General features: G+C 54.3%; 1 protein-coding gene across 1 annotated transcript in view; it reads right to left on the bottom strand.

Annotated features, from left to right (window-relative positions):
• The window catches only part of DNAH7 (dynein axonemal heavy chain 7), a 505238-nt gene extending 492724 nt beyond the window's left edge, over positions 1 to 12514 (bottom strand). Inside the window, exon 1 of the mRNA XM_073647873.1 lies at positions 12237 to 12514. Coding sequence (XP_073503974.1) covers positions 12237 to 12245 — 9 coding nt within the window. The 5' untranslated portion in view covers positions 12246 to 12514. The remainder of the gene's footprint in view (positions 1 to 12236) is intronic.
• Positions 12515 to 18596: the final 6082 nt, after the last annotated feature.

Genomic DNA, 18596 nt, shown 5'->3' with positions numbered 1-18596 from the left:
CGTATTTTTAGCGGCAGGGTCAGCTAAGGAACAATATGCATAATTTTCCGTAGCTGCATTCCCCTCCGGTGAGCGGTAATGCAAAAGTACAAAATAATAGACCACAGCTATGTCATGTGTAGTCTCTAAAGAAAGGTAAATTCATAATGGAAAACATGGTATTACTTTTGGGCTTCTGCGATCAACCAGCGAGAAGTTATTGCAGAAGCCAGATATTTTATTAAAACCATAAAGGGCGGAGACCACCCACGTGAGAACATCACAGAGGGTGTGTGGGCAGGTTCCCCCCCTTCGACATAAAAGACCCAGCCGAAGGTGGGTCAGTACTCATTGCAGGGAGGTATATATTCTATAAGCAAGGAGTCCCGTTCGATAACGATCAAGAGGAGAGCCTCCCCTCCAGCTATACTGAATCGTCTCTGCGATCTTTATAGTAAGTCTATTAATCCTTTTTATTTTGTGTAACTGCATATGTATTGGTTTGTCTCTTTTTGTAAAACCTTTTGTATATTTTTTATAAACACTGCCTCCCTTTTGGATTAAATATAAAATTTAATAGTCCTGTTTCTTTTGTTCTGTAATCATTCCTCCCCCGAACCCATATACGCTACCAGAAAGCAGGCGTCCGATCATGCCTGAATTATATTTAAAAATTGGTCGATAGTGGCAGCGAATAATCATAATTGGGCTACCGTGAAGCTGGCAGTGACCGTACTGGCGTGTATACACCTATTCCATGCGTTGGAATCCAGTGGTGTGTATGCCATACGCTCTCTGTTTGCTTACTGATAGCTACGTAGTGAGTAACCGGGATCATGTACCTGTGAATCCCTGACAAATTGGTGGCAGCGGTGGAATATTGTGTGATCTCCCCGGTGTCGTAGCTGTGAATCTCTGACAAAGAGTAAAAATGTTGTAGCTTTGGATAAATAACTGAACAATATTGGGTTTCTAGAAAAATGCTGTGTTTTTCCAGTGCAAACTTTTATCCTTTGTTTTCCCAGCCACAGAGCAAACGATCGCAAAAGCGAGGAAGTAACCCTTTTCATTTCATGAAGTGAAATCCAGATTGGAAGGATTTAATTAACGAAAATTGAACAAGTATCTTAACAAACAGGGTAAATTCACCAAATCTGCCTGCCATGGATCACATATGTCCATCCACAACTTGCATCCAAAGCTTTCAGTTTTATAAGGCCATATATCACTGCCCTCCTCTCCTAATTTCCCCTCTTTCCTTTTTTTACCTTTCTTCCCTTCTATTGCATATTTTTTCTTTCTGATCATTAGGAGTCATTTCGCGCTACATTTTTCGTGCGCTTCATTGCTACTATTTAACTTCCACTTTGCGATTATGTTTTTTACAAAATCAATAAAAAAATCTATTGAAGAAAAATGCGGTGTCTGGTTAGATATAAATTTTAAAGGGGTTGTTCAGTACTTATATAATGATGGCCGACACTCCCGTCGATCAGCTGACCAGCTGTATAATAGTTGCGGCCGGGTACTGCACATGAATAGTGGTGGATCTGCAGTGCCCTAATGCCCCCGCTATACAACTGACGGACCTGTGCTCTACAACTGATCGCATCCAACCACCACCAGGAACAGCTAATTGGGCTGGGTGTCGAACCCCCACTGATCTGACATTGATGTTCTATCCTAAAGCTAAGCCATCAATATAAAAGTTATAGACAACCCATTTAAGTTAATAGGAAAATATTAAAGGTGTTGTCTTATACCTAAAATGCCTTTTATAAATATCTATATTTCATCTCTAACCATTTTAGTACTTTGGTTTATAATAAAATAACCTACTCAGCTCACTAAACAATCATTATACTGTATGTGCTTTTTTACGTTACTTCCTGTAACATTTCTTTGCGGGAAGTCTCAAATGAGAAGTCATCAGGAGGACGGGCCTTCAGTCACTTCTCCCTTCTATCACCCCTCCTGGAACAGGAAAACATCAGTGGGCAGCACTTACCACAGTTTCTTTCATCGCCGCCCTCTGATGACATTTGCGTCAATTACAGTCGTAGAAACTGTGGGAAAAGTGAGCGCAGCACCGCCACACTTCTTCTGTCTCTGCCCACAAGTTGTTTCTCCGAAAGAGGACGCCATCAGGGGACAGAGATAGAAGCAGTGTGAGTGACACCAGCGCCGCCCCCTGATGACAACACGTTTCAGGACGGTGAAACTTTTCTTTCCGTCGTCGTGTGCAACATCTCTGACCTCCTCACTATAGGTCAGGGCTTCCGGCAACGTCCAGGCCTCGGAGGTCACTGCGCATCATAAAGTCATGGCTCATGTCTTGATATCACGATGTCGCAACCTTACAACACACAATGAACTCTGAGGCCTTTACACTTCTGGAAGTCCCGACCTTTCGTGAAGAGGCCGGAAATGCGGCACACAACGGCAGAAAGAAGAGGACCAGAGAGCAGGCTGCACCTACTGCACCTATATACTTTGCAACCAGGGGACTTCCTGTGTTAAATATATATCTTAGACCTGTTGAGGTCAGTGTATTTACTTCGAAAATACACATCAAAATGACTAATACTTGTTGTAGCATACCTGGCGGCGTTCTTGCATGGTGTTCCATCTCTCATCATGCAAGATCGCAAACTTCATCTCCCGCCCAGCTTCCTGGTCTGGCTTCTTTCCTTGTGCTCTGCTCTGCTCCACTTTGGCTGCATAGGGCGACGCCCGCTGAACTTCCTGTTTCTTGTACCTGCTGCGGACACGCCCCTGTTGCACCTTCAGCCTATTGCTGTCCATCTTTGGGTATTTATACCACCTTCTTCCTCAAGATGGCGCCTGAGCATTGTTTCTTGTCAGTTGGCTTTTTGTCTCTGACATGCCAGGTCCTATCCTGTTTTCCTGCCTGTTTTCCAGTTCTGTGTCTGAACTGTGGTCTGTTCTTGTGAACACGCTTCTTGCCTGTTCTTTCGCCTTCTAGGGGCCGTCTTCCTAGATCTGCCTGTCTGTGCCTTGCGGTATCTGTTCCCGTCTGAACAGAGTCCTGTTTGTGTCTCTGCCTTGCGGTATCTGTTCCCGTCTGAACAGAGTCCTGTTTGTGTCCCTGCCTTGCAGTATCTGTTCCCGTCTGAACAGAGTCCTGTTTGTGTCCCTGCCTTGCGGTATCTGTTCCCGTCTGAACAGAGTCCTGTTTGTGTTCCTGCCTTGCGGTATCTGTTCCCGTCTGAACAGAGTCCTGTTTGTGTTCCTGCCTTGCTGTCTCTGTTCCCGTTCCTCTGTTCCCTGTTGTCTGTGCCTCGTTTCTACTTTAACCTTGTCTCCCTTTTCCCTCTATGTCTGTTTTCTGCGTGTTTCTGCAGAGTCTGAACCCGCTCCTAAATTCCTTCTCGTCGTCTCTGTACCTCTGTTGTGAATTTAGTGTACGCTCGCTACTTCTATGTAAGTACTGTGCGTGCTTCTGGTTCTGCCTTTCCTTTTCCGTCTGTTCTTTGTGAACAGAGTCCTATCCCCTTGCCTTGTTTACCGCTCTGCGGTGTCCGCTCTGCTCCTGCTTAGCTTGCCGCTCTTGCGGTTTCTGCTCTGCTCCTGCCTTGTTTACCGCTCTGCGGTGTCCGCTCTGCTCCTGCTTAGCTTGCCGTTCTTGCGGTTTCTGCTCTGCTCCTGCCTTGTTTACCGCTCTGCGGTGTCCGCTCTGCTCCTGCTTAGCTTGCCGCTCTTGCGGTTTCAGCTCTGCTCCTGCCTTGTTTACCGCTCTGCGGTGTCCGCTCTGCTCCTGCTTAGCTTGCCGCTCTTGCGGTTTCTGCTCTGCTCCTGCCTTGTTTACCGCTCTGCGGTGTCCGCTCTGCTCCTGCTTAGCTTGCCGCTCTTGCGGTTTCTGCTCTGCTCCTGCCTTGTTTACCGCTCTGCGGTGTCCGCTCTGCTCCTGCTTAGCTTGCCGCTCTTGCGGTTTCTGCTCTGCTCCTGCCTTGTTTACCGCTCTGCGGTGTCCGCTCTGCTCCTGCTTAGCTTGCCGCTCTTGCGGTTTCTGCTCTGCTCCTGCCTTGTTTACCGCTCTGCGGTGTCCGCTCTGCTCCTGCCTTGCTTGCCGCTCCTGCGGTTTCTGCTCTGCTCTTATCTTGCTTACTGCTTCTGCGGTTTCCGCCCTGCCCTGCTTCTGCCCGCTGCTCCGGCAGTCCTGTCCTGCCCTGCTTGTGCTCGCTGCTCCTGCAGCCCCGTCCTGCTCTGTTCTTGCCCACCGCTTCGGGCGTTCCCTCTCTGCTGTGGTTGTCTACCGCATCTGCGGTTCTGTGACCCAGTCTGTACTGGGTCTTAACCTCTCTGTGCTCCAGCCCGTCCTTTCGGCCAGTACCTCCCTGCCTGCATACTCGCCTGTATCCACCCATCTGCATACCTGCCGTGTTTGCTTACATCCACCAGTCTGTGCCAGCCTAACCTGCCTGTTCCAGTAATCCCAGTGTGGGTCAACCCCCGTGTCCGGAGTTTGACCTGGAGTAGCACCTGGTCCCTCTGCCCGGTTTCTCCCTGGTGCACTGGCGTCGTATGCCGTCGTGCCACCTTGGTCGGATCGGCCAGATACTTAGTCACGCCCCTCCAGGCACTCTCCGGTCCATGGTCCAGTGGAACCAAAACACCCGCACACGCCAGTCAGTCCGGGCGTGTGCATAACACTTGTATAATCCTAAAATGATCATTTTATGAATCCAGCTGTAGAGATAGAAAACTCACGAGTCCAAGTGTGTTCAGTGTCCACCCAACCAGCTAGACAGCTGCAGCTTGTACTGACCAGAGTGAGCTCTCAGCAGCAGGGAGGAGGGACACTGGCAAGCTGTCCATCCAGGTAGGTTGGTGGAGACTGGGCGAAAATTTCAAAAAGCATTACAACACCTCTCTGGCATGGATTTTAAAAAGTAATTACAGGTGCATCTCACTAAATTAGAATATCATCAAAAAGTTAATTTATTTCAGTTCTTCAATACAAAAAGTGAAACTCATATTATATAGAGTTATTACAGAGTGATCTATTTCAAGTGTTTATTTCTGTTAATGTTGATGATTATGGCTTACAGACAATGAAAACACAAAAGTCATTATCTCAGTAAATTAGAATACTTTATAACAACAGCTTGAAAAATGTTTTTAAAATCCGAAATGTTGGCCTACTGAAATGTATGGTCAGTAAATGCACTCAATACATGGTCGGGGCTCCTTTTACATCAATTACTGCATCAATGCGGCGTGGCATGGAGGCGATCAGCCTGTGGCACTGCTGAGGTGTTATGGAAGTCCAGGTTGCTTTGATAGCCGCCTTCAGCTCGTCTGCATTGTTGGGTCTGGTGTCTCTCATCTTCCTCTTGACAATACCCCATAGAGAATTGGGGTTAACGTCAGGCGAGTTTGCTGGCCAATCAAGCACAGTGATACTGTTGTTTGTAAACAAGGTATTGGTACTTTTGGCAGTGTGGAAATTTCCTGGTAGACGGCTGGGCTGACTTTGGTCTTGATAAAACACAGTGGACCTACACCAGCAGATGACATGGCTCCCCAAACCATCACTGATTGTGGAAACTTCACACTAGACCTCAAGCAGCTTGGATTGTGCGCCTCTCCACTCTTCCTCCAGACTCTGGGACTCTGATTTCCAAATGAAAATTGGAACTCTGGGACCTTGTGGAGTGTATCAATGACTACCTTCTGGACATCTGTCAAGTCAGCAGTCTTCCCCATGATTGTTGAGCCTACTGAAACAGACTAAGGGACCTTTTTAAACGCTTAGGAAGCCTTTGCAGGTGTTTTTTGTTAATTACTCTAGTTTACTGAGATAATGACTTTTGCGTTTTCATTGGCTGTAAGGCATAATCATCAGCATTAACAGAAATAAACACTTGAAATAGATCACTCTGTTTGTAATGACTCTATATAATATACGAGGTTCACTTTTTGTATTGAAGAACTGAAATAAATTAACTTTTTGATGATATTCTAATTTAGTGAGATGCACCTGTATATCAGCCTCATTAGGTCTAAGAGATCTGTTTAGTAATGTGTTCAGCTTGTATTGTAAAAATCGGCAAATATTGATGCAGTAGCCAAAGGAACCAATTAGGATCTTGGCTTTGATTTTTAAAGTGCAAGTTGGAAAATAAAAAAAAAGTAATTTGATTGGTAATTATAATCTACCGCTCCGGTCACTAGCTTTTAGACTGCGTTTTACACCCTGAAAGACCACTGCAGACCTGGGCCTGGATGTATTTTCACTGCTCCCCTGCACTTACGGTAAATGCAGGGGAGCAGTGAAAATACAGCCAGGCCCATTGATAGTTCATAGATGTATAGGTTCATTTTTATTTGAGTAGTGAAAAAAAAAAATACACAGTAGCGTCTCCACTTTTCGGGATCTGGGGCCGGGTGAGGGCTTATTTTTTGCTCGACGGGCTGACATTTTTATTGAAACCATTTTGGGGTAGATCCGATGTTTTGATCGCCCGTTATTGCATTTTATTGCAATGTTTGAGCGACCAAATAAAGTAATTCTGGCGTTTACATTTTTTTTCTCGTTACGCCGTTTACCGATCGGATTAATTCTTTTTTTATATTGATAGATCGGGCGATTCTGAATGCGGCGATAACAAATATGTATATGTATGATTTCTTTTTTAATTGTATTATTTTGAATGGGGCGAAAGGGGGGTGATTTAAACTTTTATATTTTTTTAGTTTTTTTTTTTATATTTTTAAAAACTTTTTTTCTACTTTTCGTCCAATCACCTGTGTTACACATACGAGCTTCAGCCCTGCTAGGTGTAACAAAAGTGCTCATCTGCAATGAACGCCGACCGCTGGGCTGCACTCACAGCAGATCGACAACCACAGGGGTCTCCTGCAGACCCTGGGTGGTCATGCCAACCCATAGATGACCTGCGATCATATGACAAGGTCGCCGTTGGGCAGAGCTAATGACACGCTTCCGGCGTGATCATGTAAAGTGCCGTTGTCGGAGATTGACAGCGTCATTTAACATGTTAACAGCGGCGGGTGGCTTGTTGACAGCGGCTGTTAGGGGCACATGACAGCTGTACAGATCAGCTGTCATGTGCTCGGAAAGATGCAAGCTCAGCGCCGGAGCCAAAAAGGGAGACACAACAAGCGCCGTACATATACAGCGCATGTCGTGAAGGGGTTACAGGGAATCTGTCACCAGGCTTTTGCCACTTAATCTGAGAGCAGCATGATGTAGAGACAGAGACCATGATTCCAGCGATGTGTCACTTACTGAGTTGCTTGCCGCCATGTTGTCCTCCATATTCATGAGGTCTGTGTAACCCCGCCCCATCACTGATTGGAAGCTTTCTGCCTATGCACAGTATACAAAGAAAGCTGTCAATCAGTGATGTGGGTGGGGTTATACAGAGCTCAGCATTCGGAGCACTTGTAGTTCTGCAGCAGAAAAAACAGGGATTTCATCAAATTGACAGCAAGCAGCCCAGTAAGTGACCCATTGCTGGAACCAGGGTCTCTGCCCCTATATCATGCTGCTTTCAGATGGGGGAAAATCTTGGGTCACATTTTCCCTTTAAAAACAAACGACACTTTATTCACCTTTCCTGGGTCTAGCATTGTATCTTTGACGCTGCGCAAGTGTCTGTTTGGCAGCAGCGGTGATGGCACATGGAAAATCTAGCAACCAATCACTGAGTTCAGCGGCTCTGCTCTAGTAGACAACATAACAAACTGAGCTCAGTGATTGGCTGTAGCGCTGTCAATGTTATATCACCGCTGTAGCCAAACAACAGATACCAGCACTTTATATTTTTTTTTAAAGCCAATTGTGTCTGCTGGGAAAAATGTACTAAAATGGGACAACCCCTTTAAAAAACATAATGATCGGCCTTATCGGTGAAACGGCTGTTTTTTTTTTATATAAAAATGAAGCTGTTGTGCAATGGAGCAGTGAAAATGCCACAACGTCGCAGGACTAATGCAGCATTGGACCGCAGCATGGCAGCTGAATGTCCGCCAAACACGGGGGAGTGAGACCGGCCTCGTACGGACCGCCAAACACGGGGGAGTGAGACCGGCCTCGTACGGACCGCCAAACACGGGGGAGTGAGACCGGCCTCGTACGGACCGCCAAACACGGGGGAGTGAGACCGGACTCGTACGGACCGCCAAACACGGGGGAGTGAGACCGGCCTCGTACGGACCGCCAAACACGGGGGAGTGAGACCGGCCTCGTACGGACCCCCAAACACGGAGGAGTGAGACCGGCCTCGTACGGACCGCCAAACACGGGGGAGTGAGACCGGCCTCGTACGGACCCCCAAACACGGAGGAGTGAGACCGGCCTCGTACGGACCGCCAAACACGGGGGTGTGAGACCGGCCTCGTACGGACCGCCAAACACGGGGGTGTGAGACCGGCCTCGTACGGACCGCCAAACACAGAGGAGTGAGACCGGCCTCGTACGGACCGCCAAACACGGGGGTGCGAGACCGGCCTCGTACGGACCGCCAAACACGGGGGTGTGAGACCGGCCTCGTACGGACCGCCAAACACAGAGGAGTGAGACCGGCCTCGTACGGACCGCCAAACACAGAGGAGTGAGACCGGCCTCGTACGGACCGCCAAACACAGAGGAGTGAGACCGGCCTCGTACGGACCGCCAAACACAGAGGAGTGAGACCGGCCTCGTACGGACCGCCAAACACAGAGGAGTGAGACCGGCCTCGTACGGACCGCCAAACACAGAGGAGTGAGACCGGCCTCGTACGGACCGCCAAACACGGGGGTGTGAGACCGGCCTCGTACGGACCGCCAAACACAGAGGAGTGAGACCGGCCTCGTACGGACCGCCAAACACAGAGGAGTGAGACCGGCCTCGTACGGACCGCCAAACACAGAGGAGTGAGACCGGCCTCGTACGGACCGCCAAACACAGAGGAGTGAGACCGGCCTCGTACGGACCGCCAAACACAGAGGAGTGAGACCGGCCTCGTACGGACCGCCAAACACAGAGGAGTGAGACCGGCCTCGTACGGACCGCCAAACACAGAGGAGTGAGACCGGCCTCGTACGGACCGCCAAACACGGGGGTGTGAGACCGGCCTCGTACGGACCGCCAAACACGGGGGAGTGAGACCGGCCTCGTACGGACCGCCAAACACAGAGGAGTGAGACCGGCCTCGTACGGACCGCCAAACACAGAGGAGTGAGACCGGCCTCGTACGGACCGCCAAACACAGAGGAGTGAGACCGGCCTCGTACGGACCGCCAAACACAGAGGAGTGAGACCGGCCTCGTACGGACCGCCAAACACGGGGGTGTGAGACCGGCCTCGTACGGACCGCCAAACACAGAGGAGTGAGACTGGCCTCGTACGGACCGCCAAACACAGAGGAGTGAGACCGGCCTCGTACGGACCGCCAAACACAGAGGAGTGAGACCGGCCTCGTACGGACCGCCAAACACAGAGGAGTGAGACCGGCCTCGTACGGACCGCCAAACACAGAGGAGTGAGACCGGCCTCGTACGGACCGCCAAACACGGGGGTGTGAGACCGGCCTCGTACGGACCGCCAAACACGGGGGTGTGAGACCGGCCTCGTACGGACCGCCAAACACAGAGGAGTGAGACCGGCCTCGTACGGACCGCCAAACACAGAGGAGTGAGACCGGCCTCGTACGGACCGCCAAACACGGGGGTGTGAGACCGGCCTCGTACGGACCGCCAAACACAGAGGAGTGAGACCGGCCTCGTACGGACCGCCAAACACAGAGGAGTGAGACCGGCCTCGTACGGACCGCCAAACACGGGGGTGTGAGACCGGCCTCGTACGGACCGCCAAACACAGAGGAGTGAGACCGGCCTCGTACGGACCGCCAAACACAGAGGAGTGAGACCGGCCTCGTACGGACCGCCAAACACGGGGGTGTGAGACCGGCCTCGTACGGACCGCCAAACACAGAGGAGTGAGACCGGCCTCGTACGGACCGCCAAACACAGAGGAGTGAGACCGGCCTCGTACGGACCGCCAAACACAGAGGAGTGAGACCGGCCTCGTACGGACCGCCAAACACAGAGGAGTGAGACCGGCCTCGTACGGACCGCCAAACACGGGGGTGTGAGACCGGCCTCGTACGGACCGCCAAACACGGGGGAGTGAGACCGGCCTCGTACGGACCGCCAAACACGGAGGAGTGAGACCGGCCTCGTACGGACCGCCAAACACGGAGGAGTGAGACCGGCCTCGTACGGACCGCCAAACACGGAGGAGTGAGACCGGCCTCGTACGGACCGCCAAACACGGAGGAGTGAGACCGGCCTCGTACGAACCGCCAAACACAGAGGAGTGAGACCGGCCTCGTACGGACCGCCAAACACGGGGGTGTGAGGTCGGCCTCGTACGGACCGCCAAACACGGGGGTGTGAGGTCGGCCTCGTACGGACCGCCACACACGGGGGTGTGAGACCGGCCTCGTACGGACCGCCACACACGGGGGTGTGAGACCGGCCTCGTACGGACCGCCACACACGGGGGTGTGAGACCGGCCTCGTACGGACCGCCACACACGGGGGTGTGAGACCGGCCTCGTACGGACCGCCACACACGGGGGTGTGAGACCGGCCTCGTACGGACCGCCAAACACGGGGGTGTGAGACCGGCCTCGTACGGACCGCCAAACACGGGGGTGTGAGACCGGCCTCGTACGGACCGCCAAACACGGGGGTGTGAGACCGGCCTCGTACGGACCGCCAAACACGGGGGTGTGAGACCGGCCTCGTACGGACCGCCAAACACGGGGGTGTGAGACCGGCCTCGTACGGACCGCCAAACACGGGGGTGTGAGACCGGCCTCGTACGGACCGCCAAACACGGGGGAGTGAGACCGGCCTCGTACGGACCGCCAAACACGGGGGTGTGAGACCGGCCTCGTACGGACCGCCAAACACAGAGGAGTGAGACCGGCCTCGTACGGACCGCCAAACACAGAGGAGTGAGACCGGCCTCGTACGGACCGCCAAACACGGGGGTGTGAGACCGGCCTCGTACGGACCGCCAAACACAGAGGAGTGAGACCGGCCTCGTACGGACCGCCAAACACAGAGGAGTGAGACCGGCCTCGTACGGACCGCCAAACACAGAGGAGTGAGACCGGCCTCGTACGGACCGCCAAACACAGAGGAGTGAGACCGGCCTCGTACGGACCGCCAAACACGGGGGTGTGAGACCGGCCTCGTACGGACCGCCAAACACGGGGGAGTGAGACCGGCCTCGTACGGACCGCCAAACACGGAGGAGTGAGACCGGCCTCGTACGGACCGCCAAACACGGAGGAGTGAGACCGGCCTCGTACGGACCGCCAAACACGGAGGAGTGAGACCGGCCTCGTACGGACCGCCAAACACGGAGGAGTGAGACCGGCCTCGTACGAACCGCCAAACACAGAGGAGTGAAACCGGCCTCGTACGGACCGCCAAACACGGGGGTGTGAGGTCGGCCTCGTACGGACCGCCAAACACGGGGGTGTGAGGTTGGCCTCGTACGGACCGCCACACACGGGGGTGTGAGACCGGCCTCGTACGGACCGCCACACACGGGGGTGTGAGACCGGCCTCGTACGGACCGCCACACACGGGGGTGTGAGACCGGCCTCGTATGGACCGCCAAACACGGGGGTGTGAGACCGGCCTCGTACGGACCGCCAAACACGGGGGTGTGAGACCGGCCTCGTACGGACCGCCAAACACGGGGGTGTGAGACCGGCCTCGTACGGACCGCCAAACACGGGGGTGTGAGACCGGCCTCGTACGGACCGCCAAACACGGGGGTGTGAGACCGGCCTCGTACGGACCGCCAAACACGGGGGTGTGAGACCGGCCTCGTACGGACCGCCAAACACAGAGGAGTGAGACCGGCCTCGTACGGACCGCCAAACACGGGGGAGTGAGACCGGCCTCGTACGGACCGCCAAACACGGGGGTGTGAGACCGGCCTCGTACGGACCGCCAAACACGGGGGTGTGAGACCGGCCTCGTACGGACCGCCAAACACGGAGGAGTGAGACCGGCCTCGTACGGACCGCCAAACACAGAGGAGTGAGACCGGCCTCGTACGGACCGCCAAACACAGAGGAGTGAGACCGGCCTCGTACTCGGGAGCTGCTGTGACTGCAGACAGGTGCGGGGTATCCTGACCACAATGGCCGCCACAGCCGGGCTCCTCAGCAGCAGCGCGCTCCCTGCACCCGGCTTACCTGCTCCATGGAGATCTGACCCGCAGGACAGCGCTGCTCTGGTGCTCTCCGTTGCTAGGTGACCGCGCTATCAGTTCACGCGGCAGCGCTCAGTGCAGATAAGCGCAGACCCCGGGCTGCCCCTAATACCGCGCCAGCACCGCCCGCTATTCCGCGGTTCCTTCTCCAGAACACACGGTTACAGCTGCCGCTTAGAAAACCACCTGTGACCGCAGCGCCTGCACCGGACGCGTCTGCTCTAGTCTGTGCTGCGTCTACTGGTTACCATGGAAGCCGCAATCACTGCTGCGGGGAGGGGCTACGGTTGTGTACATGCTGCTACGGGCAACGGGCTGGGGCAGGGAGCTGCTAGGGGCAACAGGCGGGGGCAGGGAGGTGCTAGGGGCAACAGGCGGGGGCAGGGAGGTGCTAGGGGCAACAGGCTGGGGCAGGGAGGTGCTAGGGGCAACAGGCTGGGGCAAGGAGCTGCTAGGGGCAATGGGCGGGGACAGGGAGGTGCTAGGGGCAACAGGCGGGGGCAGGGAAGTGCTAGGGGCAATGGGCGGGGGCAGGGAGGTGCTAGGGGCAACAGGCGGGGGCAGGGAGGTGCTAGGGGCAACAGGCTGGGGCAAGGAGCTGCTAGGGGCAATGGGCGGGGACAGGGAGCTGCTAGGGGCAACAGGCGGGGGCAGGGAGGTGCTAGGGGCAACGGGCGGGGGCAGGGAGGTGCTAGGGGCAACAGGCGGGGGCAGGGAGGTGCTAGGGGCAACAGGCTGGGGCAAGGAGCTGCTAGGGGCAATGGGCGGGGACAGGGAGCTGCTAGGGGCAACAGGCGGGGGCAGGGAGGTGCTAGGGGCAACGGGCGGGGGCAGGGAGGTGCTAGGGGCAACGGGCGGGGGCAGGGAGGTGCTAGGGGCAACAGGCTGGGGCAAGGAGCTGCTAGGGGCAATGGGCGGGGACAGGGAGCTGCTAGGGGCAACGGGCGGGGGCAGGGAGCTGCTGGGGCAACGGACAGGGAGCTGCTGGCGGCAACGGACAGGGAGCTGCTGGGGCAACGGACAGGTAGCTGCTGGGGGCAACGGGCAGGGAGCTGCTGGGGGCAACGGGCAGGGAGCTGCTGGGGGCAACGGGCAGGGAGCTGCTGGGGGCAACGGGCTGGGAGCTGCTGGGGGCAATGGGCAGGGAGCTGCTGGGGGCAACGGGCAGGGAGCTGCTGGGGGCAACGGGCAGGGAGCTGCTGGGGGCAACGGACAGGTAGCTGCTGGGGGCAACGGGCAGGGAGCTGCTGGGGGCAACGGGCAGGGAGCTGCTGGGGGCAACGGACAGGGAGCTGCTGGGGGCAACGGGCAGGGAGCTGCTGGGGGCAACGGGCAGGGAGCTGCTAGGGGCAACGGGCAGGGGGAGGGAGCTGCTAGGGGCAGGGAGCTGCTAGGGGCAACGGGCGGGGGAAAGGAGCTGCTAGGGGCAACAGGCGGGGGCAGGGAGCTGCTAGGGGCAACAGGCGGGGGCAGGGAGGTGCTAGGGGCAACGGGCGGGGGCAGGGAGCTGCTGGGGCAATGGGCAGGGAGCTGCTAGGGGCAGGGGCAAGGAGCTGCTAGGGGCAACGGGCAGGGAGCTGCTAGGGGCAACAGACAGGGAGCTGCTGGGGGCAACGGGCAGGGAGCTGCTGGGGGCAACGGGCAGGGAGCTGCTGGGGGCAACGAGCAGGGGGAGGGAGCTGCTAGGGGCAAGGAGCTGCTGGGGCAGGGAGCTGCTAGGGGCAACGGGTGGGGGCAAGGAGCTGCTAGGGGCAACAGGCGGGGGCAGAGAGGTGCTAGGGGCAACGGGCTGGGGCAGGGAGCTGCTATGGGCAACGGACAGGGAGCTGCTAGGGGCAGGGGCAAGGAGCTGCTAGGGGCAACTGGCAGGCAGCTGCTAGGGGCAACGGACAGGGAGCTGATAGGGGCAACGGGCAGGGAGCTGCTGGGGGCAACGGGCAGGGAGCTGCTAGGGGCAATGGGCAGGGAGCTGCTAGGGGCAACGGGCAGGGGAAAGGAGCTGCTAGGGGCAACAGACGGGGGCAGGGAGGTGCTAGGGGCAACGGGCTGGGGCAGGGAGCTGCTAGGGGCAACGGACAGGAGCTGCTAGGGGCAGGGGCAAGGAGCTGCTAGGGGCAATGGGCAGGCAGCTGCTAGGGGCAACGGGCAGGGAGCTGCTAGGGGCAACGGGCAGGGAGCTGCTGGGGGCAACGGGCAGGGAGCTGCTGGGGGCAACGGGCAGGGAGCTGCTAGGGGCAACAGGCAGGGAGCTGCTAGGGGCAACGGGCAGGGGCAGGGAGCTGCTAGGGGCAACGGGCAGGGGGAGGGAGCTGCTGGGGCAACGGGCAGGGAAGCTGCTTGGGGCAACGGGCTGGGAGCTGCTAGGGGCAACGGGCCGTAGCAGGGAGCTGCTAGGGGCAGGGGCAAGGAGCTGCTAGGGGCAACGGGCAGGGGCAGGGAGCTGCTAGGGGCAACGGGCAGGGAGCTGCTAGGGGCAACGGGCAGGGGCAGGTAGCTGCTAGGGGCAACGGGCAGGGAAGCTGCTAGGGGCAACGGGCAGGGAGCTGATAGGGGCAACGGGCAGGGAGCTGCTAGGGGCAACGGGCCAGGCAGGGAGCTGCTCGGGGTAACCGGCGGAGGTGGGAGCTGCTCGGGTTAACGGGTGGGGGCAGGGAGCTGCTCAGGATAACGGGCCGAGGCCTGGAGCAGCTTGGGGTAACGGGGGGGGAGTTGGGAGCTGCTCAGGGGTAACGGGCCGAGGCCGGGAGCTGCTCGGGGTAACGGGCGGGAGCTGGGAGCTGCTCGGGGTAACGAGTCAGGGCCTGGGAGCTGCTAGGGGTAACAGGCCGGGAGCTGCTCGGGGTAACGGGTGGGGGCAGGGAGCTGCTCAGGATAACGGGCCGAGGCCTGGAGCAGCTTGGGGTAACGTGCCGGGGCTGGGAGCTGCTAGGGGCTAACGGGTGGTAGGGGGGCTGGGAGCTGCTAGGGGCTAACGGATGGTAGGGGGGCTGGGAGCTGCTAGGGGTAACGGGCCGAGGCCAGGAGCTGCTCGGGGTAACGGGCAGGGGCAGGGAGCTGCTAGGGGTAACGGATCAGGGCTTGGAAGCTACTCGGGGTAAGGGGTGGGGGCTAGGAGCTGCTCGGGGTAAAGGGCAGGGAGCTGCTAGGGGTAACCGGCCGAGGACGGGAGCTGCGCACAGAAAAGGACAAAAATAAAAAAAAACATCACAGTAAAAAATGGGGAAGTTGCGTCTAGATCAGAGGTGATTTTTTAAGGACTGACCATAGCCTCCCCCCCTGGCTGTCCAGCACTGAGCCGTCTAGAGTGGAGGCTATGGCGAGATCCTCAAACAATCACCTCCAATCTAGACGGCTCATTACAGAAGCGGCTAGGATGCAGTTACTGCAGTGCGGGGATAACGAGGACCCCGGAATAAATGAGATTACGGGTGGCTTGTGCTCATGAATAGAGATTAATTATATATATATATATATATATATATATATATATATATATATATATATATATATACACACAAACACATACCAGCTTTACAATTATATTGATTTCATGGCTTTTTAATGCATTTTGGGGAATTTGCTCGAGGTTTTAAAGGAGCAAACATCATAAGTCATAAATTATTTTTTTTACACTCATATTTTATGTATTTGGGCAAAATTATTATTTTTTCCTGATTAATAAAACTTGCATCTTTATTGTTGCTTTTTGTAATATAATAAATTACACTCAGCGCTGATTGTTCAGTTTTGGCAGAATATGACCTTTCCCGTGTGTCCACCAGTCCTGTCCGCAGCACCGACATCCTGAAGAGTGGGCGGAGCTCCGCGGGGAGAGGTGTAAAAGAGCGCCCCCGACAGCCACCATAATGTACAACACAGAAGTGACAAATTATTACAGAAGTGTCCGGGGTCACTGGAGAACATTTCTGTTGTAATTTATGCCACTTTAGTGATGTAAATGATGATAATTCTGTTGGCTGCTCCGTCACTGGCTGAGACTTATGGACATACAGGAAAAGTTGAATTCTATCAAAACTGAATAATCAGAGCTACTGTATGTGTAATTTATTATATTACGAAAAGCGATAATAAAAAAACTAATTTTATGAATTAAAAAAAAAAATGCATAAAGTGGCCGAGCTTTCTCCCTCTCACCCTTCATTAAAGGGGATATCCAGGACTTTCGGAAAAAAATGTGCCTAAGCACTAACAGGCAGGTAGTTCCTGCTTACCTGCCTGTTGTGGCCGATGACGTTCTTCTCTGGCACAGAGCAGGCACGGGCTGCTCCTGTCAGGGATTCTGAAGCCATTGCGGACATGATGTCGACAGAGCAGAGGCTTCTTTTCCTCTCCACTCTGTTAACAGGGCAGGACTGCCGACTTCATTCTGATTGATATCCCACTGCCTAACTACGGGAGCCGACTGTCAATCAGAATGAGTCGGAAGTCGCGTCAGCAGAGGCAGGTGAATCCCCGGCTTGAGATGTATGCGACCGCTCTGTACCAGGGAAGAATGGTGCTGGGCACAACAGGCAGGTAAGTAGCAAAGTCTACGTCGGTTAATGCCTTGATCCATGCTGATTCGGCACACTACTCACCTGTGATCCGGGCCGTCCCGGTTGGTCAGTTCCTGAGGATGAGGCGGATCTGCTCCACCAATTCCAAATTTGAGGCCCAGGCCGCAGACTTAACCATGCGTTTTAAATAACGTGGATATAGCAATCGTAGCATCAGGCGTGGCTATGAGAGGGCACGAGGTACTCCCCGTAATAGTCTCTTATATCCCAGTCAGGTTAAACAGAAGAAAGAGATGCAGGACAACATCCATTACATCTCGTCATTTAACCATGAGTGGGACGTGATGCGACAGATTCTAGCTTGCCATTAGGCAATTTTGGGCACAGAACCGGCGTTACGTGATCACCTGGAAAAATTTCCACTGATGACAGCTCGTCGTGCTAGAAATTTGAAGGATCTATTAGTGTCCAGTCACTATGTTCCCCACATACCCAACCCATTTGGGTCCCGCGGACCAACAGTGGAATGCTTTCCTTGTGGTCACTTTCTTGCCTGCGCCAATGTCCTGCACAGCGGCGTCTTCACATCTTCGGATGGCTCCCGTGAATATAAAATCTCTCATTACATCTCTTGTGGTACTAGTAATGTGATATATTATGCCACTTGTGGATGTAATTTGATATATATAGGGTTGACATCTAGGGAGCTCCGTGTGAGGATACGCGAGCACGTGCGGGACATTGGCGCAGCCAGGACAGTGACTGATCCCCGTGAGCTCAAGACCCTACCACGCCATTTTAAAACATCTCATGGTTGTGATCCAAAAACGTTACAAGTGCGTGGTATTGAAGTAGTGTGTCTTGGCTCTCGGGGCGGTAACATAAAACAGCTTTTAGCTCAAAGTGAAGCAAGATGGATGGTGAATTTGGACACGATTAGCACGAGGGGGCTTAATGAAGCTTTAAGTTTTTCTCCGTTTTTATAAATACGGTTAAGATTCTATTCTCCTGCTGACTCTGTATTATAGTTCCGTGGCATTGTTTTTAATTCTTATTTTTGTCTGTTTTGTTATTTGTTTTTAACATATATGTTTTTCACCTAGTATACCCTGTTGATGACCTGTCATACATCTCCGCACGGACCTTTAGTGGATACGAGCCTATTGCTCCTCTCCATTCAAGCATTCCACCTTTAAACTAGGGGATGAAGACTTCACTGTATGCTTGTATTTCTATTGTGCCTGTCTTGTGGACTATATTATAATTATATGTTCATATGTAATCCTGCGTATTTATATATATAAAAATGAATTTTCTATGTTTTACTATATATTTAATGGATTGATGATTATGTCTGCTCTGGGAGACATGAAGTAATACAATGTATAGGTTCCCATGTTTAGGAGCCTATGTTGACCTGCTTTTGCATACTTCTGCCTTAAATCTAGCTGGTTACGCTGTGCGCATGCGTTCCGTGGGTTCCCCTTGTCTGGCACGTGCCCGGCTATCTTCCGCCCTCTGTCCAGTCCGTCACCACGCATGAGCGGGGAGCGTGATGGCCTGGGTGCGTGCGCAGACGATGTGATACCTGCGCCGCATGCGCCACCTATAGCGTAGGTTTTATCTCATGCGGTCATGTGGCGCGCACATGACCGCATTAGGGGCATACTTAAAGGTCCTTGCAGCGATCAGGAAATAAGCCTCTTGAGAAAGCTAATTGAATTGTAGGCAAAACGCGCGTCGAGGTGCCTCCTTGCCACGGGTTACTTTGTCCAGCACCTGCAGCACCCTTTTCCACCTCCTGGTAAGGTGTTCTATGTGCATAT

This window comes from Phyllobates terribilis, unplaced genomic scaffold, assembly GCF_046119375.1.
Source record: "Phyllobates terribilis strain yellow unplaced genomic scaffold, ASM4611937v1 Scaffold_9__5_contigs__length_417890890, whole genome shotgun sequence".
NCBI classification, from domain to species: domain Eukaryota; kingdom Metazoa; phylum Chordata; class Amphibia; order Anura; family Dendrobatidae; genus Phyllobates; species Phyllobates terribilis.
This window is presented reverse-complemented; position numbering and strand designations above follow the sequence as displayed.